The sequence below is a fragment of the Dermochelys coriacea genome, chromosome 16, assembly GCF_009764565.3.
Source record: "Dermochelys coriacea isolate rDerCor1 chromosome 16, rDerCor1.pri.v4, whole genome shotgun sequence".
In the NCBI taxonomy this organism is placed as follows: domain Eukaryota; kingdom Metazoa; phylum Chordata; order Testudines; family Dermochelyidae; genus Dermochelys; species Dermochelys coriacea.
Window position 1 is genome coordinate 7,582,618 of NC_050083.1, and position 24,316 is coordinate 7,606,933.

At 46.2% G+C, this 24,316-nt stretch overlaps 1 protein-coding gene across 3 annotated transcripts in view; it reads left to right on the forward strand.

Annotated features, from left to right (window-relative positions):
• COL27A1 (collagen type XXVII alpha 1 chain) overlaps positions 1–24,316 on the forward strand; it is a 256,258-nt gene that overhangs the window by 120,692 nt on the left and 111,250 nt on the right. For all 3 annotated transcript variants that reach the window (XM_038374879.2, XM_038374877.2, XM_043498970.1), the window contains 3 exons: positions 7,897–8,766; positions 19,215–19,259; positions 22,040–22,159. In XM_038374879.2, the coding sequence (XP_038230807.1) occupies positions 7,897–8,766; positions 19,215–19,259; positions 22,040–22,159 (1,035 nt within the window). The remainder of the gene's footprint in view (positions 1–7,896; positions 8,767–19,214; positions 19,260–22,039; positions 22,160–24,316) is intronic.

The window sequence follows — 24,316 nt, forward strand, 5'->3', positions numbered from 1 at the left end:
GCAGCTGTCACACACACACTGTTTCACATTCTTCAGAGTGGGGGCAAAAGGCTTCTCAAGTGGCAAAGATGATGTGGGTTCACTGAAGTCAGATGAATAAGAGAATCTGTGGTAGTGACGGGAACTGTACCAGATCTCTTAAGCATAGTCCAGTGCTCTAACCTCAAGACCATCTTTCCTCTCCAAATAACTTTTTTGTGAGATTTCCTTAGTCCTTGCTCATGTTTGCAACCCTCCAAACTGAGTGTGTCTTTCAATTTCACCAATATGCTGTTAAGTAGAGTTGGTCGGGGATTTCTGACAAATCCTTTTTTTTTTTTCCTTCACCAAAAAATGTCGATGAATTGAAACCCAATTTGTCTGTAAAACAGAGTTGGCTTTAACGAATTTCCTGGCTCAAAAACATTTTTGAACAAAAAGTAAGTTTCGAAATTGTCTCAACATCCCCAAAATGAAAACATTTGTTTTTTCTCATAGAAATGGCTGTTTCAAATTTTTGAGTACGTTTAGACTAAAAGAAGATTTTAAAAGCAATCAAAATGACATTTTTAAAAATGATGAAAACCTAAGATTTCAGCTAACCTGAACCCAGAAACTTTTTCAGATTTTGGAGATTTGAGATTTTATTTTTTTGGTCCCCATTCGGGGCAGGAAAACTTTTCAATAGTATGAATATTTTTGCAGGATGGGAAAACCATTTCTTGGCCATCCTGTTCTTCTGTTAAGCCCCTTGGCCTTTCCATGATTCATATGTTAAATAACACCCTGTCCTCCAGCAAAGCTTTGGGAGTGTAATGAACGCCTGGTCCCTTTGCGCATGGACTCCTGGTGGGATTTCTCTGCTGCATTGTATTCCTTCTCTAGTTCCGTGTTTTTAACAAGATGCAGCTTGTTTCTTTCATTTGATCATCTGCTCCACCTTGACTGGGTACAGAAATCAGCTTTGAAATTGCTTTGATGGATACTCTGTTGTGATCTGTAACAGTGGTGCTGGCAACAGAGAGTGTTGAAATAGACAGCAGTGCTTCAGGAAGAGAGACCTTTCTTTTTCTGTTTCAAAGTATCATGAGTAGGGCCCTATCAATTTCACAGCTGTGAAAAATGTGTCATGGACCGTGAAATAAGCCCTTCTCCATGAAATCTGATCTTCCCCCTGCTGCTGGGAGTACCCTAGCCAGGGGGTTCCTAGCTGCAAGTCCCCCCCCCTGGGCTGGCGGTGTGGGACAGGACTTGTCCTTCCCCTGCGCTGCCACTCTCGCTGTTGCAGGGGAGATCAGATCGACCTCTGAGTGCCCCTCCTGCTGCAGGAAGCTCCAACCTCAGAGGTTCCTGCAGCTAGAGGAGACTTGTGGAGGTGGTCCAATCTCCCCCTGCTGCTGGGAGCATACCAGCCAGGGGGCTCCTAGCTGCGAGTCCCTGCTGGGCGGTGGAGGGACATAGGACCCTGGCAAGAGGCTGGATTTAAGCCTTCCTTTTCCAGAGTGCTCTTGTTCAAAGGTGTTGCACATTTCTTGGCACCTTCTTGGTGCCATTTCTGTTTCAGGCCTCTCAAGGTGTTTCAGATCATGCTTTGCAAACACAACCACTGCTCAGCAAGGTCAGGCATTGCACAGCTGGCACCCAGCTGGTAACCCACAGCTGGCACCTCTGGGATTTGCATTAAGCCACAAGTAGAACAGACACTGCTGTTCACCTTTATTCAAAGGGTGGTAAGAATATCGAATAAATGTGATGAGGAATCTGTCCCTCACTGGGACCTGAACCCATGAAGCGCTGACCCACAAACCAGGACTTCTGTTCAAGAAAAGTCTCCATTTGCTCTTATTAGGAGTATTGCTTATTTTCTCCCCCTGACCCCCATTTTTTCTTACTTATTTTTCCCTCCTCCCTCTGTTTTCTTGAGGTCAGACCCTTTGTCCCTCGGCAGCATCCACTGGCTTCCACTTTGCGGTGAGAATTAACAGATGGAATATTAGCCGTCAGGGGGGCCTGGAGTGGGAACGGAGAGCTGTTCATCTCCACGCCGCTCACCTTCACAAGCCTCTGCTGCTTCCTCCCATGCAGATGACCTCTATTGGGCTTTCATTGTCTGGCCCAGAAGAGATTGCCAGTCAAAGGCCTGTTCTGCTACAGAGAGGGCTTGTGGGACACATTCTCTTCCAGTGTCATGGATAACTCCATTAAGGATGGTCCAGTGGTTAAGCTGCTAGCCAGGGGCTTTGGAGATTTTGATTCAATTCCCTGCTCTGTCAGACTTAGACTTAGGGTATGTCTACACTACAAAAGAAAACCCATGGCAGCAAGTTTCAGAGACCTGGGTCAGTTGACATGGACTACAGGGCTAAAAAATAGCAGTGTAGATGTTCCTGCCCAGGCTCTGAGTTGCACCACCCTGACTAGAGCCTGAGCAGGGATGTCAACACAGCTAGTGTTAGCCCTGGAGTGCAAGCCCAAGTTCGTTGATCTGTACTCTGTGGCTTGCTGCTGCGGGTTATTTCTGGTTTGCAAGGGAAAATGGATACTGTAGTTGGACATCATTGCCCTGGGCTCTGTTAAACTAAAGCCTTTGTCCAGTCAAAACTGACCACATCCTAGTTCCTGGAGTTTTATAAAATATTCACATAGCCAGGAGCAGAGAGAAACAGTTCACTCCAGTGCCAATGGGATAAAATTTTCTTACCCACTCTTGATATTTAAGTACAAATTAGCAATGGCTTTTTTTTTTTTTTTTTTTTGCTTTAAAGAAGAACCCGAAATCTGTGGTGTGCTTTGGAGCTCAGCCACACTTGCAGTCTGTGCCTCCATTGAGAAAAAATGAGCTTTGTGGTAGTGAAGTGGGCGGAGCTAGGTAGCATCCCTTGAGTCTTATGCCAGCTGCACAGTCTAACCTTTCCATTCCCCATGTTTGGTTTTGCCCTGCTGGACATGATGAAGATCCTTGTGCTGAGCTGTCTGCTGCTAGATTTGCAAGCAGCTCGTGCTGCCACAGGCTTTCCTAAGGTAGGGGAATTTTGAGCAGGGGGTTGGACTAGATGACCTCCTGAGGTCTCTTCCAAGCCTAATCTTCTATGATTCTATTAATTGTTTAGAGTTGGTGCTAATCTCCCCCGTGGGCATCCTGCCATGGAGGACACAACTGTAAGTCTCATTTATTGTAACATGAAATTATTTGTCCTGGTTGTTCAGTCCAGTATGATTGCAAGTAGTAAAGGCTTTTGGTATTTGTCCTTTTCCACATATCTGCATCCCTTCAGTTATTGGTGGGTGAGTGGGTGTGTGTGTGGGTCTCCAGAAGACAAACTTATTATACCCCCTTAGAGAGTGCCTATATTAGTTTCTTTGAAGATAAATAAATGCCACCGTTAAATTGTTTCAAAATGTCCACAAAGAGGGATAGTAAGTTGGCTGGGATTAAACAGCATGTAGAGTGCAGGGACATTTTGCTGTATATTTATATCATGTCCATAAATCTTTTCAGGCAAGCAACTGTGTGTCATTCTGCTGCTCTGGTTCTATCTTCCTTCATGGAGTGAACTGGGCATGGCCAGGTCCTGTTTTTAACCAGACTTCCTTTCTGCAGTGTGACTGACCTCAGTGGATATGCTAGGGTGACCAGATGTCCCAATGTTATAGGGATAGTCTCGATATTTGGGGCTTTTTCTTATATAGGTGCCTATTACCCCTCAAGCCCCATCCTAATTTTTCACACTTGCTATCTGGGGGCCCTAGGATACGCTGCTGCACCGCAATCCTGTGACTCCCAATTTCATTTGTTTTTATTCTGAATTCAAATAATTCATTTCAAAGTGATTTTTTTTTCTTTATTTCTGCTCTAGGTGGCTGTTTGTTTCTGTGTTAATCAGGCTTGCAAGGAAACTGAACAGTGTGTGAGATGCACTCGGGGAAGTGGATTACTGTGGACTCGGTGCATCAGACAATGTGTTATTGACCTTCCTTCATTTTAATTGTGGAAATGCTGAATCTAACTGTATGGAGTTCAGACTTATTTCAGCTAGATCAGAGGTTTTCAACCTTTTTTCCATTTGAGACCCCTACAATTTTTTGAAGGGAGGTGCCAGACCCCTCTGGAAATCTTACACATAGTCTGCATACCCCCAGGAGACCACATACCACAGGTTGAAACCACTCCGCTAGATCAGTGCCCTGATGACCGCAGTACAGTGCCACAGAGCAGCACTTGCACAGCCACAGAGCTGAGGGATTTACTATTTGGCCCCAAGTTTCAGTTCAGTTTCCTTTAAATAAGTTGTGTGTATCTATATTTAGTAATCAAGAAGCCCAACCAACTCTCTATTCCAAGGAGCAGTACTGGAAGAAATCACTGATGAAGAAATGTCCCTATTTTTACAAATACATACACGTTGTGTGAAGAGATCAGTCAAGCATCTCATTCAGGGTTTAATTTTGTGGCTTCATTTAGTTCTAGAGGAAACAAACCCTGGAGTTGTTGGCCAAAAATGCCTCGAATACACTAGTCTTTTAGGGAAATCTCCAAGTAGCTTCACTGGGGACAGCTACAGCAGACTGATAGTATAGCAGAGCCATAGGCATTTTTACCACCAGGTCTAGCCCTGCCCGAAGCTGGACTAGCTAACAGAGAGGCAAAAATTCTTGTCATTGCTTGAGCTCTACTTGTACTATTGCTTCCACTACGGACACTGTTCTGCAGATGCCAGGGATTGGCAACCTTTGGCCTGCAGCCCATCAGGGAAAGCCGCTGGCCGGCCGGGACGGTTTGTTTACCTGCAGCGTCTGCAGGTTCGGCCGATTGTGGCTCCCACTGGCTGCGGTTCACCGTGCCAGGCCAATGGGGGCTGGGGGAAGCGGTGGCCAGCACATCCCTCAGCGCACGCCCCTTCCCGCAGCCCCCCTTTGGGCCGGAGCAGCGAACCGCAGCCAGTGGGAGCCGCAATCGGCCAAACCTGCTGATGCTGCAGGTAAACAAACTGTCCTGGCCCGCCAGAGGCTTTCCCTGACTGGCCATAGGCCAAAGGTTGCCGATCCCGGGCATATACAGGAGTGCTGTGTTGGGAGACTTCCTGAAAAACAAATGCATCCTCGCTGTTAGTTCCACTGGTAAGTAACCAGGGTTACATCTGTGGCATTGAGTATTAAAATACTTGTTGTGAGCTCTCAGCCTGATTGAAACAAACTCCTCTAGTGAGTATGGATACCTGTTAAATACAGAACAACTTGCCTTAAGCGACACCAAAAGGACCAACAAAAATTGATGGTTTATGCAGAATATGACACATCCTGATTCTCCTCTTACTCCAGTGTAAATTGGGAGCCACTCCTCGAAAGTCATTGGAATTACACCAGGGTAAAACTTGCATGAGGAGAGAATTGTACCAGGATTGATGCTGGTCAGCAATATTTTGACACAATGTTTTTAATTTAAAAAATGCCAATCCATCAAAATCAGAATTTTTTATGGGAAAGGGTCACTTTTGATGGATTTCTCAACTTGAAATATTTTTGAAAACATTTTGAAATTATCAGTGTTTCTTTTGACACATTGGAAATGAAAATGTTTGGTTTTCCAGTTTGAAAATGCTTTTTGTTTTGAAATTTAAGTTAATTATAGTAAAAACGGACACAATCAAAACAAAATGTTTCCATTAACTGGAACTGAATTCTCCCCCTCCTCCTTTCTGGATCATGAACATTTTTGAGATTTTGACTTTGTCCTGATTTGGGAAGTTTTCAAAATCTCAAAAATTTTAATGGGATGGGGAAACTTTCCTGCTCAGCTCTACCTAGGATGTTGGCAATACTTTAGGGCAGACTCTTAAGATAGAAAGTTGCCTGATAAGAACTGTATCTTGTTCGGGTTTCTCTGTAATCAAGACAGCACCTCATTGATTCTAATAGGTGAACTTAAAAGGGGATGGTTGTGTTAACTTATCAGCAGGGTCATGGCTTTGATGAACCCTCCACCCTGTCCCCCCCACTCAGCTTCCTTGTGAATCCAGGCCTGTTCTAACACTGTTACAGAAACAGAGCTGTGGGAAGGCTAACTGATTGAGGTCTATTTTCCTTCCTCCTCGTTCCCACCTCTCCCCGCCCTCTTGTCATGTTAAATAGGCACCACATGTTCTGGAAGTTTAATTATGTTTCCTCTCTTTATTTTGCTTCTTGGTGTACTTGCTGTTTGTGACAGATTAATTCAGCATTTCTAAATAAGCAACAGTGGGTCTGTTAACCAAGACCAGGTGCCTAGCAAACAGTTGGGCCAAATGATGATGTTAACCAGTTCTGCTCAAAGCAAGATCCTGGCAGATGTGGATGGGCTAGAGAGGATCTCACAAACGAGTGTCCCTTCCTGGTCTGTCCCCATTTTACAACAGCATAACCTCAATAACAACATTGATGACTCTGTCTACACTAGCATTCTTGCTGTTGCCATCACCAATGGGCTGCAGTTGTTGGAGATTTAAAAGGGCAATGCAAGTGTGGGGATTGGTCTCCCTCTAGTGACTGCTTTAAGAGGATTCTGATTGTGATTTATTATTTCTATTATGGTAGCGCCTAGTCATGGACCAGGACTCGATTGTGCTAGGCACTCTAAAGACACGGAACAAAAAGGGTTTACAGTCTGAGACAACAAGCAAATACAGGCAGACAGGAGAACAAGTAATGTGTCGGGTGTTGTTTCCAGATAGAGGACTTGAATGGCTGAAAATTCTGGATTCAGACTTTACTTGTTAAGTTGTACTTAGTGACAAGAATACTGAAGATGAAGTTTAACATCTGTTCTAATGCAGCTAAACCACGTTGTGTTGAACATCTTACTTGTTTAGGGAGGTTATTTTCTTTTTGAGTTTGGAACTTTTTAAATATCATGATTTCTCCCTTCCCATTCCCCTGTCACTGTATGGGGAAGGGTGAGGTACCAGGACTCCATCTCTCTTGTGCTAGGAAGCTGCAAGAACAGTTGCTAGTTGCACCATCCCTAAAGGGGCAGTTTACTATGATGGGCTAATCCAAAATGAAACCCTTGCTAGTCACCATGTTTAATTCATTAATTTGTCACAGATGTCCAAGAGACTGCACTTCCACTTATCTTTCCCTTTCCCTGCCTTCCAACCCTCTTCTCTGCTGGACCCTCAAGGAGGTTTCCTGCCTAGAGTGTTATTCCAGGTGCCATTAAATGGAAGAGGAAGTTTCAGGGTAAGGGCTGGGAGCTTAGCAATTGCCCTTAATTGAGACATGCCTGAGCATGTGACTGCACAGAGACCAAAGGGGACTTTAAGTGCTTTGAAAGTTGTATCTCAAAGACTTTGGATTTATGGATTTGTGCCTCACGTAACTCGGTGGACTTCAGTTAAATCCGCTTGCACCAGGGTTGGATTTCTATCCCCCTGGCTCCCCTCCACAAAAACAGGTGTTTAATTTTGTTTTACCTTTTAGTTTGAGGCTGATAGAAGAAGAGGCTACATGTTAAAGTTTTGTCTGTGGCCTAGAATTTAACTTGGCCAATGCTCTGGGTGCCTTTAGCAATCTTTTAAAATTACACTCATGAATTAAGGAGCTCTGGGTTATGGCTCCTTAGCTGAGAAGTTCCATTTTGCCCTGGAATTAGGGATAAACTAGCCTATCCATTACACCAGATCAAACCAAACAACCCAGCAATTCTGTATAATCAAAAATAAATGACTTAATTGCTCCATGCCACTGTTACCCAGCCCTACCCAGTGCCCATTTTCTCGTGGGTGAAGGAGAAGAGGTTGGTCCTAAAAGCTAATAAACATGGGTTGTTTCTGGACCAGCATGGCCAACAGCAGGTGTCTTCCAAAGGCCTGGAATGCTAACAGAGAATGCCTTGTCTGGTTAAAATGATTAAAAATGTCCTTTCTTCTTCCTTCCTTTCAGGGCTCAAAATTTACCACTTCAGATTTGGCCGTGAGGCCGCCCCTGGTGTGGGAGAATCCCCAAGAGAACCTTAAGCCCAGCCCCAATGGAAGTTCCCTCACTTCAGCCCCTTCTACCAAAAGGCTCTCTGGTGAGGAGGAGGAACACCTTTCTATTGAAGAGGAAGGCTTCGAGCTTTTGAACTCCACCTACAATAAAATCACAGGACCTGGCAGGCCCGGAGTTGGCAGAAGCGAGTTGGAGGTAGCAGGAAATGCCAGTAATTCCATTACCATGGTTACCTCAGTTCCTCCTTCTGGGCATCGAGATGCTCAGGTGGCTGATGACAACGTTATCCTTTCACAAACTTCTGCCAAAGTAAACAGACCGGCTTCCAAGAAAGACCACGTGTCGAAACCCCAGGATGAGAACATCACTACGGACAAGCTGAAGGGAGACACGGGCTCTTGGACCTGGTTCTCACCCTGCAAACCAATTGATGCCATCATAGACCTAGACAACCCTTCCATCTTCTCAAAAGTCTCCGTAGTGGTCAGCCAGACAGTGGGCTCTGCAGGAAACATACCCAGGGCCCCCTCTTCTGACTCCCATAGGAAAGTGGAGGTACCTGTGGGTGAAGAAACCCTCGAGAGACCTTCTAAAGCTTCCCTAAGCCCCGAGGATGCTGTGAAACCAATGCAGACATCACTGGATGCTGATGTGGTCTCCACAGAGCACAACAAAGGAGCCGTGCATCAAGGGAAGACAGATAGTGAAGCAAAGGGGAGTGAGGACCATGATCAGGGTGGTGTCTTGTGGACAGCAGCAGATGGGCAACAGGTTCGAGTGAAGCCAGGACTCCTGGGGCCACAAGGACCTCCAGGTTTGCCTGTAAGTGGAGTTGGGTGTGAGGGGTTATGTTTAAGGGAACAGTTCTGTATACAGTGGGGAATCCTCATTTACCATAACTGAAGCAGTCAGAAGTTACAAGCGACCTTGACTGTGAAGGCACATGGATTTGAGGGAAGGCAGGGAGGTGTATGAAGAAGATGCTCAGATATTGGAAGCTCTTCTCCATGCCTGACAGCTGGTGAGGTCAGGAGACTTCCATCCATCATGCTGAGTTGTCATTATTCCCTGCCTCCCTGCAGGAGGCAGCCATTAATGCTGAATTGAGCACTCTGCAATAGCACAGGTACACCTAATCCTTCCCTCCCTTTCAACCCTGCCTCCACAACAATGGGCAGTCTACTTGAAAATATTAAACTTTTAACCCTTAAGGTGCTGTCACTGTTCCCTCCCCCCACTTTTCCAGCTGAATGAATGTGGAAGGGATGATGCATATACAATCCTGGGCAGATGGACGTAAAGTCCAGCTCATCGGTAGAAAGAAAGGCAAATGCTTTCTGTAATTTTGACGGTTTGCAATGATACTTGCAAAAGCTGCTGCTTCCCTGCTGCCCAGGAAGGTCTGAAAGCCTTAGTGCCTTCTAAAGCATTGGCAAACTTCAGAACAGTTCCACCTGTTTGTAATTCTCACATCAACCAAAGTATCAGCTGAGTTTTCTAGGAATACAGGCACTTTTGAGCTAAAGCATCCTGATGATTAGAAGTTCCCCCATGGTGACTTCCAGCTTCTTACTTTTGCTAGAGTCCCCCATTGGTGATGGATTGTGTTACATTCACAGCATAGAGAGACGGAGAGAACTTAGATAAAACTACTCTGGCTGGGAGGTTGCAACATAACATAACTTTATTTCTGAGAATTCAAACCGATAACACACAAGAACCCAAAAACACATACAGAGAGAGAGAAAGCGGACTGCTTCCTAAGGCAACGAGACACAACTCTCCCCACCTTGCTCTAGACTGGCTCTTTCCAGACTGACTCATCATGGCGCGCTTCCCTATGGAGCCTCCTTGGCTGCAAGCTGGACTAGGGAATGCTGTCCCCCCCTCCAGCCCCCGCCCCCTCCACACACTTGCACTCTTAAAGTGATAGTTTGCAATTCCAACACAGACCTCAATGCACCACAGATTGGTGGATGCATGTGACCCAGCTCTCTTGTGCCCTTGAACCATGTCCCAGAACAATTGCTGTGCTCGCGCGCTCTCTCTCTCTCCATTTCCTCTCTCTTTCTCCTCCCACTTTTTCTTCTCTTGTTTTTCCACGTTGTTTATTTGTATAGCAATAGCACCTTGAAATCCCACCCGAAGTTCCCAATGTGCTAGGTGCTGTCCAAATACATGGGGAAAGACAGTCTCTGCCCCAGAGAGTCTAAATAGCAGGGCAGGGGATAAAACAGCAGCACAGAGAGGCAAAATGACTCACCCAGGGCTTCACAGTGGGTCAGTAGCCAAACCAGGAATAGAATCCAGGTATCCAGAGGCCCAATCAGGCTCCATGTTCACTAAACCTTCCTTCTACGTTTGTCTTCCCCAACCTTCTATATTTTATTTGTCTTCCGCTCCCCCACACTCCATTTTTTGCTGCTTTCCTTCCCTCTCCCACCCCCCAAACAAAAATACGTGTTGTGGGGGTGGGCAGGGGGCATCCATCACTGGCTCTGTGGAACCAGACAGAGGTGAGTGTTGTGGGAGCAGAGACAGGAAGCCTGGGTAAATGGGCAGCTGCCTGAGCCAATAGCCCGGTCCATGCAAGATGGCTGCTGCAGGCCTGGGGAGGGAAGGGTGGTGTGAAGATGGGAAGTTTTGAAGAGTCACAATGCTTAACATGCAGCATGTTTGCTGAGGATCTGGCGTGATGCTGTTTTCTCGACACCTGCTGTTCATCTCCCTTGTCTGTGTCACCCAGTGACCCCTTGTTGGACTAACCTGTTCGCCTCGTGGGTGGAAAGACTATGCCATGGGTCCAAGGCTGGCTGCACCTCTGTCCCCTTGCCGAGTGCACCTCAGGTGCCAGGCCCTGGGGCCTTTACCTTTCCTGGGGTGGAATCAGTTGATTCTCCCAGTCTTAGACTGGGTCCTTGGCTACATCCCTGTGTGTGTCAACTGTGCTACCCTTTGGTCGTGTGTGACCAGAGGTGAATACAGTGACCAGGGGGCTTTTATAAACCAAACTGTTGTTTAATCTTCACAGTAGCAATGAAGACATAAAACAAAAGGATTTTAGTGCAACAGTCTATGTGCACGTCTGTCTTAAAGTCCTGCCACCCAGTGATGATGGACCAGGCAGGCCTGTCTGCTGACACCCCAGTGGGTGTCAATCTGTTCCCCCTAATAGGTCCGCAACAACCATCTCTCCCTAGATGGTCCCTTTTTTATCCAGCCAGAGCTCTTTGTTCTCTCTGTTCCCAGGTTTTTTAGCCTTGCTGTCCAAAACCAGCTTGGTGGACTCAGTGGGAGGTGGAGCCAGTCTCCTCAGAGTCAGTGCCTCTCCTGTTGTCCTTTAACTCCCAAGTGTTTGCTGTGGGTGGGGGTGTCTCTCTCTCTCTCTCTCTCTCTTATCTATTGTCATTGTTTTCATCTTCCACTTTCTTTCCTAACAGCGCTGTTGATTTAATCCAATATAGCATACAGAGACCATCCCAATAACCAGCTCAACGTACAGTATTCTTACATTATTACAGAGCAGTTCCACATCCATCACAGACTGCATTAACCCTTCATTTCTGACGACCTTAGCCTCTGATAACAGCTATGAACATGATCTTAGCTTGATGGATGGATGGATGGATGTTTGTCCTCCATCCAATGAAAGCCATCTGGACCATGTCTGCTTAAACAAACTTCCAGGACTAGAATTCTGAGTTATTTGCTTTTCCCTTTAATAATCTACATGTGTCAAGTTCTCTACCAGCGGCCGGTTTTATGTGGTTGTATGTGTGTTCAGGCTTTCCATCGTTGTCATTAAACGGTCATCCTTTACCCACAGTTCCCACACAGTGGTATAGCAAATACCACAGTGATTTTTCCTATAACTGCTGTGGGTGACTTTCTAATGGCAACAACTAACTGCGTGTAAAACAATAAGCCCTAAGAGAATTCTGTCCTAGTCACAAGATTAATTCTGCTCAGTCTCCCATCCTCAGACAAAATGTGTTTTATCACCAGAGTATTGGGTCACTTGACATTTAAATTTAGGTCCACTGGGTCCCTCCCCCCCAAGCCACTTTCTTGCTGCTGCTGTTTTTGCCTGTAGGACTACACTAGAGAATAGAACAGAGGCGAGAAGACTCCCAAGAGTCACAAAGTTTTTACGACTTTCGACAATCCTGCTGTCTTGCCATCAGGACAGGGAGAATCACATGAGCAGAGCATGCAACAAAATGTCAGCTCCCTCTACTCAATGGACATGGCCTTGCCTGGGAGAAGCCAAAGTGATTAAAGCTAGTAGAAGAGAGCTGTAAATTTCCTGCCAACTATTTCAGGAGGGGAAAAATTGGTGTTTAGTTCAATTTTGGGGGGTAGAATTGTTCTTTTATGGCTAAACAAAACTGAGAAATAACTCTTGTTTGGGTTTTCTCCCCTTTATTTTCCACTGGAAAAAGGAGAGACGGTGAAGTTCCCAAATGTTTTGTTTTAATCGAAAAGACCAAAAAAAAAAAAATCGACTGCTGAAAAGATGTTTCAACCAAAATATTTCGATCAGATCTAAATGTCCCTTGTAGATCACACTCCTTATTCTAGAGCCCTCTGCATACAGGCCTGCTCTGGTGTGTTTCAACCACTTGTCTGAAGTGGGACTTGAGTTGTGGGTCAGTGCTTTTAGCCCTTCTCCCCATAGTACAGCCCATATGTGTGACCAGTTAATTTTGTCTTAACGTCTGCCAGGAGGCGGATCCTGAATGGAAAAACTTAACCCGGCTTTTAACGATGATCCAGGGACTCCGAGTTGTTTCAAGTAATTTCAAGTGTTTCCTTTTGTAAATCGGAGGCCTTGCAATTGGCCTGTGTCTTTCCCATTTCTCACTGGGGTTCTGCGCCGCCCAGCCCGTCTGTGTGGTTTTACACACACAAGCCTCACCAAAAGATTGTTAAAATGCCCCAGGACTTGTGGTGACCAAAGCAAAGTAGTAATGGATTTTTCAAATGTTTAACAATGTCACAGAAGGCACTAAATTTGGGAAATATTTTTCTCCCGAGCTGGCTTTAGGTCTGTGTCGTTGCCTAGGGCCCCACACAATGCACAGGCCTCTGTGAATGTGGCAATAAATTCTGCTGCCCCAATATGTCTCTCTATTGGACCGGGTATCTTGATTCTTGCTGTAAGTTCTCCTGGCCTTACCCAGTGGGCTCTGCTCTGCTTAGCCTGGCTCAGTGCTTCAGACTCTCATTCCTTCCTTTATCAATTGCACAGCTGTGACTGGTGCTTTGCAGAAAGGCCAAAGACAGAGTGCCTGGCCTGAGGGCTTTACAGTCTGGAATAGATGTGACGTGATGTGATGTGGGGGGGAGGTGGCTATTGGGCAAGATGGAGGGAGGGTGACACAAAACAAAGCTACTAATCCAGTGCACAGTGTGGACTGTGTTAGTTCCTTTCTTTCCATGTGGCAGGGAACCCAGTTGGCGGGACTGAAGATGGGAGAAGACTCCGGAGGAGGAGCGGGAAGTTGAGTGCTATTCAGGATAGGGCAGCGCTTTCCAGGTGCAGTGGGTGTTGAGGGAGAGCGTGTGTGCAAGTGGGAGATGAAACCACAGAGTCTGTGACAAAGAAGAGGAGCCCAGCTAGTCCCTGCTGCTCTCCCCGTGGTGGGTAGCAAACTCCGCAGTCACAAAGAGACAGGCATGTGATGGAAGCTCAAGCCAGGCAGGGTTATATCAGCTGGAAAGGTGTTTGGGGTGTCAGAGTTCCTCAGTGCAGAGGAGTTGGTGGGTTTCCACTGCTGGAAGGAGGCCAGCCTCCTATCGCTTGGGATTGGGTTCTTGTCTCTCAAGCCATGCAGCGGGGAATTTTGCCACCAGGAGGGGAGTTGGACCATTGGTGTCTCCAGCGGAGTAGTCTGTCCCAGTGTCCGGAAGAAAGGATTATAATCTGAAATGACACACAGCATAAGTGATTTGCCCAAGGTCACACAGGAACGCAGTGGCAGAGTCTGGATTTGAACCCAGTCCTCCTGAGACCTAGTCCAGTGCCTTAACCTTCCTCCCCAATTTTGGCTGAACAGTTTGCCCTGCTTGAGAGAAAGTCCTGCGCCTCCCTGTAGATCTCCCCAGTGTGAATGCAAAGAAGTTATAGGGAGATGCTGAGGCCTTGAAGAGGCTGTCCTCTCACTCATAGCATGCATGGACTAATAGTTCAGGGATGAAAAAGTCCAGCGATGTCATCTGAGAGAAGATGGAAAAGAGGGAGAGGTGCATGGGAAGAGTGATCCTTCTTGCGGGGGGTGGGGGGCGATATAAATAGTAAAAAGCAGGCAGAGGAGACAAAAGAAGAGCAGATGGTGAAGAGAATTTAGAGAAACAGAGAGCGTGAGATGGCGGTTCAGGATGGACTGTGAGTATAACCAGATGAACTGGTGGGTTTCTTTTAGCAAGGGGTTCGGTGAGAGCAGAACTGAGCAAGGCCCTGAAGGTAAAGGACGAGGAAAATCAGAGAAGGACTCAAGGAAGGTACCGATACCATTGGGGCAGCACAAGAAGGCTTTGATAGTCTTAAGTATAGTGTTGCCTGTAAACATCCTTTGGGGATGCAGAGGGACTGGTCTCATATGAGAGAAGAGAGGTTGGTAGCAGCACTACAATGCCTGATTCCCAACCGGTCGCTCTAACAGCTCAGCCAAGCGAGCATCCCAAGCCAGTAGGAACCTAGAACATAATTTCCCAGCTCTCACTGACTTCCGTGGTAGATGTAGAAACTCAACCTCTCTGCAAATCAGGCCACTTATTAATATGCACAAGTTGGTAGGCACCCAGATTTGATACTACTGGGTCTAGCTTTCAGATACCATGGTTGTGGGCACTGTATAAATACTTAGAGACATTTGTGCCCACAGTTCTTAAATATTTTGGGCACCTGTATGGAGAGCGAAATCACGGACAATCACTGCACACACCGCTCATTAAACGGTGGGTCGCTAGCACAAATGATCAGCAGGACTAGTTCATATCCATGGCTCTTGGGACTGCAAAGCTGCCTCTGTTAGCTCTGTTGTGTTTTTATACCCGGGCGCTGCTTTATATTTTACCCACAACAGCGTCCGTCGGCATTACACGCATCCTGAAAGTCAGCCAGAACTTTCCAATTGTGCTTTTAAACATCACGCGCTTTACAGAGAATCGTATTCAAGGATGAACTCCCCCGAGGTGGCTGTCATTCAGGAGAAATGTGCGCCATATGATTCTATTAGGGGGGAAAAAAAACAACCCTGAAAATTGCTGTGAACAGGGCCGGAACGTCTGTGGCTGGACGTCCACAAAGCATGAAGCCATGTGGCATTCATACCTGTTTGTAATGTTGTTCCAGTACAACATGCTGGATAATGGGCTCGACTTCAGAACAGTGTTTGAGTTATTTCTATGCCAAGGCCACTACCCTCAAATATAGCTGGGCAATATGGACAGAGAGCAGTTTGAGGAGTAATTTTCATTGCTGTTGCTGGTCCAGGGAAGGATATTGATACAGACTGTGGCTCTTTGTTTCCTCTTCCACTCAGCGTGAAAGGAGGTGTTTTGTTTGATTGTTTTTTTGCTGGCTGACAGAAGGCCTTATGAATGCTACCCCCTCAAGTTAAATTCTTCAGTAAACTGAGTCTGGTGTCAGTGCTTAGTAGAACATGACTTGCATTACAGAGTCACCAGTCACATGTTGGCTTGGCTTGCAGGCTGTGCTCAGTAAAAATACCCAGGCCCAGAACAAATGTGTTAAATTGCAGTTTACCCTTGGGACTCAGGATGTTTGCTTCCTGCTGCAATTGAAATCACTGAGTCTTGTTGATGCAGGTGGTATATTTTGGGATCAGATCCTCAGGCGGTGGAAAGGGACATAATTCTAATGATTTTAATAGAGCTATGCTGATTTACAGGTTTCAGAGTAGCAGCCGTGTTAGTCTGCATTCGCAAAAAGAAAAGGAGTACTTGTGGCACCTTAGAGACTAACAAATTTATTAGAGCATAAGCTTTCATGAGCTACAGCTCACTTCATCGGATGCATTTGGTGGAAAAAACAGAGGAGAGATTTATATACACACACACAGAGAACATGAAACAATGAGTTTATCATACACACTGTAAGGAGAGGTTTCAGAGTAGCAGCCGTGTTAGTCTGTATTCGCAAAAAGAAAAGGAGTACTTGTGGCACCTTAGAGACTAACAAATTTATTAGAGCATAAGCTTTCGTGAGCTACAGCTCACTTCATCGGATGCATTTGGTGGGGAAAAAAAAAAACCCTTTTTTCTTTTCCACCAAATGCATCCGATGAAGTGAGCTGTAGCTCACGAAAGCTTATGCTCTAATAAATTTGTTAGTCTCTAAGGTGCCACAAGTACTCCTTTTCTTCATGGGGAAATAGTTTTACTTTGTGTAATGACTCATCCATTCCCAGTCTCTATTCAAGCCTAAGTTAATTGTATCCAGTTTGCAAATTAATTCCAATTCAGCAGTCTCTCGTTGGAGTCTGTTTTTGAAGCTTTTTTGTTGAAGGATAGCCACTCTTAGGTCTGTGATCGAGTGACCAGAGAGATTGAAGTGTTCTCCAACTGGTTTTTGAATGTTATAATTCTTGACGTCTGATTTGTGTCCATTCATTCTTTTACGTAGAGACTGTCCAGTTTGGCCAATGTACATGGCAGAGGGGCATTGCTGGCACATGATGGCATATATCACATTGGTAGATGGGCAGGTGAACGAGCCTCTGATAGTGTGGCTGATGTGATTAGGCCCTATGATGGTGTCCCCTGAATAGATATGTGGACAGAGTTGGCGACGGGCTTTGTTGCAAGGATAGGTTCCTGAGTTAGTGGTTCTGTTGTGTGGTGTGTGGTTGCTGGTGAGTATTTGCTTCAGATTGGGGGGCTGTCTGTAAGCAAGGACTGGCCTGTCTCCCAAGATCTGTGAGAGTGATGGGTCGTCCTTCAGGATAGGTTGTAGATCCTTGAGGATGCGTTGGAGAGGTTTTAGTTGGGGGCTGAAGGTGATGGCTAGTGGCGTTCTGTTATTTTCTTTGTTGGGCCTGTCCTGTAGTAGGTGACTTCTGGGTACTCTTCTGGCTCTGTCAATCTGTTTCTTCACTTCAGCAGGTGGGTATTGTAGTTGTAGGAATGCATGATAGAGATCTTGTAGTTGTTTGTCTCTGTCTGAGGGGTTGGAGCAAATGCGGTTATATCGTAGCGCTTGGCTGTAGACAATGGATCGAGTGGTATGATCTGGATGAAAGCTAGAGGCATGTAGGTAGGAATAGCGGTCAGTAGGTTTCCGATATAGGGTGGTGTTTATGTGACCATCGCTTATTAGCACCGTATGCTAATAAGATCAGATCTTGGGAGACAGGCCAGTCCTTGCTTACAGACAGCCCCCCAATCTGAAGCAAATATTCACCAGCAACCACACACCACACAACAGAACCACTAACCCAGGAACCTATCCTTGCAACAAAGCCCGTCGCCAACTCTGTCCACATATCTATTCAGGGGATACCATCATAGGGCCTAATCACATCAGCCACACTATCAGAGGCTCGTTCACCTGCGCATCTACCAATGTGATATATGCCATCATGTGCCAGCAATGCCCCTCTGCCATGTACATTGGCCAAACTGGACAGTCTCTACGTAAAAGAATGAATGGACACAAATCAGACGTCAAGAATTATAACATTCAAAAACCAGTTGGAGAACACTTCAATCTCTCTGGTCACTTGATCACAGACCTAAGAGTGGCTATCCTTCAACAAAAAAAGCTTCAAAAACAGACTCCAACGAGAGACTGCTGAATTGGAATTAATTTGCAAACTGGATACAATTAACTTAGGCTTGAATAGAGACTGGGAATGGATGAGTCATTACACAAAGTAAAACTATTTCCCCATGGTATTTCTCCCCCCCACCGCACCCCCCACTGTTCCTCTGATATTCTTGTTAACTGCTGGAATTAGCCTACCTGCTTGTCACCATGAAAGGTTTTCCTCCTTTCCCCCCCCTGCTGCTGGTGATGGCTTATCTTAAGTGATCACTCTCCTTACAGTGTGTATGATAAACCCATTGTTTCACATTCTCTGTGTGTGTATATAAATCTCTCCTCTGTTTTTTCCACCAAATGCATCCGATGAAGGGAGCTGTAGCTCACGAAAGCTTATGCTCTAATAAATTTGTTAGTCTCTAAGGTGCCACAAGTACTCCTTTTCTTTTTACCACCCCTACTGCCGCTGATGATATTTGTACTTCATCCTTTTCCTGAGCAAAAAGCTTTACAAACTAAAGATGGGTACTGTCAAATAGAGGAATTGGATCACATTTTCCAAGGCTCCTAAGTACCATTTTAAAGTGACGTAGGCAGTCAAGAAACAGTCTCATTGATCATCAGTGGGATTTACACTGCTGAAACTGTTTCCCTGTCCTATGTGCGTGTCCAGCTCTGCCTTACCCCTATATAGCCAATAACCCAGTGCTTATGGCACTCAGCTGGGATGCAGGAGACCTCTGTTCAAGTCTTACCTGATTTAGATCAAGGTCTCTCTTGTGTTTTGATTAGAAATTCCATCTTGCACCAAACCTTCCATACAAAAAAAACCTTCGTTGGAACAGGACTTTGTAGTCAGAATCAGCATTTTCATGCCAAAAAAAAAAAAAAAGGGAATCCGGCTTTGTCTACACTTAAAATCCTGCAGCGCCTCACTGTGGACACTTACTACTGCATGGGCGGGGTTTTCGGATTGCTGCAGTAAATAGACCTCCCCAAGAAGTGGTTGCTATTTTCTTCCATCTACCTAGTTTTCTCTATACAGGGGATTTTAAGTTGCCTTAACTACTTCGCTCATAGGAGTGGATTTTTCATGCCCCTGAGCAATGTAGCGGGGCTGAGTTTCTTAAAATCGCCTTAATTCATCTTATTTTGAACTAAGAAAAACTGAATTAACGCCACTTTAATTTTAAATTCCCACCTTTCATTAATCCATATTAATTTTCCTAAGTGACCCCATGTAGATAGGCCCTGTGACAGTCATGCTATCGGTTTACACCCAGCCAGCAACAAGCTCAGCCTTCCAGTTGAGTTATCTGTCTTCCAGCCTGTGTTTGCAGTACCTCTGCTTAGAAATACCTGTTCTATGACCAGCTTGGGGAATCTTCACAGATCAAGGTTGTCCTTCTATGCCAGCATCTTTGTAGGTGGAGTAGGGCAAACAAACACAGTTGAGTGACACAGCTCTTGTTTTGCTTTTCAGGGTTGCCGAGGGAGACGCGGACCTCTGGGACCCAAAGGAGACAAAGTGAGTAAATTGGAAAACTCTTAAACTTCATTAGATGTGGTTTAGGTCCAGAGGCAAATGCAGCTGACATTTCTTCTGATTAGAAACTGCCTGGTTAGCTTCTGAGATTCCTGCACACCAAGCCTGATGGTCCAATACTTATACAAAGATAATTCAGCTTTTGTTGGGATGTTTTAGAGCCAAATTCATACTTGTATCTTGAGACAGCTTTTCTGTACAAGCACAGTAGAGGAGTTTGAACTACTAGTATTATTCTGAACTACCACTAGGTACCTTACAAAGTATCATTATGCCCATTTCACAGATGGGGAAACTGATGCACAGAGTAGTAAAGTGACTTACCCAATACCATCCAGGTCAGACTTGAGACTAGAACCTAGGTCTCCCAAGTGCCAGTCTAGTGCTCTCTAGTAGACCACCCTGTTCTCCCTGTTAACAAAGACTCTGTAGACCTTAGGAATAGCCTTGTCGACAGAGCGAGACCCTGGATGTTCTTTTATTATTTATGATTCATAGATTCATAGATACTAAGATCAGAAGGGACCATTCTGATCATCTAGTCCAACCTCCTGCACAATGCAGGCCACAGAATCTCACCCACCCACTCCTACGAAAAACCTCACCTATGTCTGAGCTATTGAAGTCCTCAAATTGTAGTTTAAAGACTTCAAGGAGCAGAGAATCCTCCCTCAGGTGACCCGTGCCCCATGCTACAGAGGAAGGCGAAAAACCTCCAGGGCCTCTCCAATCTGCCCTGGAGGAAAATTCCTTCCCCACCCCAAATATGGCGATCAGCTAAACCCTGAGCATATGGGCAAGATTCACCAGCCAGATACTACAGAAAATTCTTTCCTGGGTAACTCAGATCCCATCCATCTAATATCCCATCTCAGGGGATTAGTCCTATTTACCCTGAATATTTAAAGATCAATTACGTACCAAAATCCCATTATCCCATCATACCATCTCCTCCATAAACTTATCGAGTAGAATCTTAAAGCCAGATCTTTTGCCCCCACTGCTTCCCTTGGAAGGCTATTCTATTGTGGGGGGAGGGAAGCGGGCATCACTCCAGTGTTGCTTCACATTGTCTATTAGGTTTGAGACTTAGCTCCTCAGGGTATATCTACACAGCAAAAAAAAAACCCCAGCAGCGAGTGTCAGAGCTCGCGTCAACTGACTCGGGATTGCAGGGCTTGTGCTGAGGGGCTATAAATAGCAGTGTAGACCTTCAGGCTCTGGCTGGGGCCCCTGGGCTCTGACATGTGTCCCTCTTGCTGGTCTCGGAGCCCAGGCTCCAGCCCGAGCCCAAATATCTACCTGGCTGTTATTGGCCTGTAGCACAAGCCCCGTGAGCCCGAGTCAGTAGATCCAGGCTCTGACACTTGCTGCTGCAAGGGTAGTGGTGCACTACAGAGACCTATTCCAAAGGCTGTGTCCCTGCACAGTGCCTCTTTTCCCAGCTTTAGAAATCCAAACTCAGACCTTGGCATGGTTAAATCCCAGTCCTCGCAGCTGTCCTGTCTGTGCACAGGGTGACTTTAAATCACCCCACACTCCCTCTTGAAAAAGGAAGGAAGATACCAGGGCAGTGCTTGAAACTGCAGCCAGCAGGCCCACATGGGGATGCTGGTTTCTCAGATGTGGCTTAAAATCTTGGCCGTGCTGCCACAGAGACAATGGTGATTTTGCTGCTTCAGGTACACAGGCCCTTCTCAACCTATCATCATTCAGCATCGTTTATCTGTCTGAACATGGGGTGCCCCGCTAGATGTGCACAGATCGAGGGAAGTGGTTATTCGGCAATGGTGAGGCCACGCCTGGAGTATTGCGTCCAGTTTTGGGCCCCCCACTAAAGAAAGGATGTGGATAAATTGAGAGAGTCCAACGGAGGGCAACGAAAACGAGCAGGGGGCTGGGGCACATGACTTATGAGGAGAGGCTGAGGGAACTGGGCTTGTTTAGTCTGCAGAAGAGAAAAGTGAGGGGGGGGGGATTTGATAGCAGCCTTCAACTACCTGAAGGGGGGGTTCCAAAGAGGATTGATCTCGGCTGTTCTCAGTGGTGGCAGATGATAGAACAAGGAGCAATGGTCTCAAGTTGCAGTGGGAGAGGTTTAGGTTGGATATTAGGAAACACTATTTCACTAGGAGGGTGGTGAAGCACTGGAATGGGTTACCTAGGGAGTGGTGGAATCTCCTTCCTTAGAGTTTTTTAAAGCCCGGCTTGACAAAGCCTTGGCTGGGATGATTTAGTGGGTGTTGGTCCTGCTTTGAGCAAGGGGTTGGAAGAGATGATCTGAGGTCTCTTCGAACCCTGATCTTCTAGGATTCTATGAATGTTCAGATCAGTGCTTTTAGAGATAATGGGGTGGTGATGGATTTATTTGTTAATACATCTCAAAGACTCTCTTTGGAGCAAGGTAGAGATGTGTATGTTTAATGCAGTCAGGCTGCTCTCTTTTGTTAGTATCTTGGCATTATAGAGCTAGATACAACTGCAATCTCCACCTTCAGCATTTCGCTGGATCTGGGTGTATTCTCTGTACGGTTTAGAGCTGGATCAAGCCACATATTTCATTCCCGGCTCCTTACTTTCCCAGGGTTGTTTGGATCTTGGCATTTTGGTTTATCCCATTTGGGTCACAGGAATTGGCCCAGTTGTTCAGATCTGAACTCCCCCTCAGTTGGGGTACGTGTTTTTGGTTCAGGCCCAGCTCTGACTTGTGTTGACTGAAAAATCCAAGTCTGTCTTAAAGGAATCGTTCTTCTCGTTCCTAGGGGCACCCTGGTGCAATGGGGAGAACAGGCCCCCCAGGAGATCCAGGCCCCCCAGGCGTCCCTGGTGTACCTACCGTTGTTCTCTGGAGAAATTCAAAGGAAGACTGGCTGGCATTCATGGTGAGTCTAGGACACGCCCTTTTCTGCTGAGAGCTGAGAAGGAAAGGAAAACTCAAACTGCTGCTCCCCAGGGCAGTGCGTATTAGGGTGAACAGCACAGCATCTGGCTCCTCCTCCCATACCCCTGAGCAGAGAGGTGCAGCAGGAACTTGGAGAGTTGGCTTTCTTGCCAGGGTGAAACGAAAAAGGGACTTAGTTTCTGCATGGAAAGAGTGTCACTTCAATAACACTTGGCACCTGCGGCTCTCAAAGAGCTTCTGAGACACCAGTTGAGCCTCACATCCTCAGGCAGCAAATAAGTTCTAAGACCTTCTGACAGCTGGGGAAACTGAGGCACGGAGAAGGAAATTGTCAGATTTTAAAAGCCTGATCTCCATGTTTGTGAATGCCTGCTCCAGCCTCAATTGTGGCAGTGTTGGGTCAGAGCCTGGCATAGAATCCAGGAATCCTAGTCCCGTGCCCTATCCACTTGGCCACACAGCCTCCCTCTGAAGAGCCTACAATCTAATTTCCAATCTGGCCCTATGCCTGAGGGTAGTGGGGAGGGCAGGTGAGAGTTCGGGCAGTAAGACTGAGTGGTTTCTCAGCTTAGGCATGTTCATGTCTTCAGCACATCTACATTTCTTTGATGATCTACTCACATCTTGTGAGCATCCAAGGAGAAGCTGGTCTTAAGGAGGCTCTTAGCATTAGCCTGCACAGTAAGCATTCCACGGGCCAGAGGATCAAAAAACTCATTGTCACTCAGAACACAAACTCTGGGGAGCAGTAAGAGAAAACCCTGCTACCCCCAAGTCAGAAACTCCCCCCAGGCATCAGCAGCAAGGTTTGAACCCACGATCTGCCACACCAAAGCACAGGTCTCTACCTGTTAACCTAAAGGAGGAACTCTGCTAGCAGATAGTAACCATAGGCAATTAATCCTTTCCGTTGCTTAATTTATAATGAAAGGTGCCAGGGCTCAAGCAATATTTTTTACATTCATAACCGATGCAGCAAGTGTTGGGGCTGGAGCTATGAACTGCCAAGCCCAGAGGTGCCAGGGCTCAGCCCTAGCACAAATGAAGCACTGATCCTTTCTGTGGACCAGCCATGAAATGAAAAGAGGGGTTTGACACTCTGACCCAGTGCGCTATGCTGGTGTGTGGAGTGCTGTATATTCTGGCACACGTGCTTTGATTAGTCATAACTTCATTGGCAGGCTTTCTGCAGTCACAGCAGCAGTGATGGCGGGGGTAAATTCTGCAAAGCGGTGGAGCCTGTAGCAGCAGCCTCCCTGCTTCACATACCCGCCTTTTCCGGTTTGCCAAAGATCAACGCTGAATGAGCCGCTGCTGGGATTCCTTGGGGGGGCTAATCTGTGTTTTCTATTTCAAGCGTTAGGGTTTTGATTTTTTTTTTTCCTTCCTAACCCACATTCCCAAACTTTGTCCTGGGGCAGGGGGAGGGAAAGCAATCCCGATTCAAACCACATGGAAAGAAGAGCAAGACTCCTAAGGAGAAACATGTTTCAGGCCGGTGACAATTCCAATTGAAGCTGTCCTGGCATGAAATGGAAGCCGTATGTTTGGTATTTATTACTTTTCCTTTATTAGAACTGCATGCTGCTGCAACATGACATTAGGGAAGGTATATTAAAACATCAAAGGCCTTTAATGCTTTTTAAAGCCACCATCGTATTCCCTGCTGGCCGGGATGCATGCCGGCTGGGTTGCGGGCTGGGTCTGCAGGGGTAGCACATGTTGCTATTTCAGAGCCTACCACTGCCCTTCTTTTTAGTGCTGAGCCAGTGTCCCCATGCAGTAGCCATGATGTGTAGCCACTGGGCCAGCCACTCTACAAACTGGCTTTACAAACAAGCCTTCCAGCACTCCGAAGGGGGGGCCAACTGTTGATGTTAACCCGTGTTCCGGATGGGGAGTCAGGGACCAAGGGTTTATTGTAAGTAACTGGCCTGAGGCGATGTAGCAAGTCAGTGGCATAGCCAGAAATAAGGCTGTTGAAGGCCTAAATAGCCACAATGGCAGAAAAATAATGAATTCTACAACTGACTGGAAGATTGTACCCCAACTTTCAGGCACAGACCTGGCCATGGTAATCCACCTTTTCACAACATCCCAGGCTGGATTAATGCCCCTTGGATCTAGGAGTGAAGCC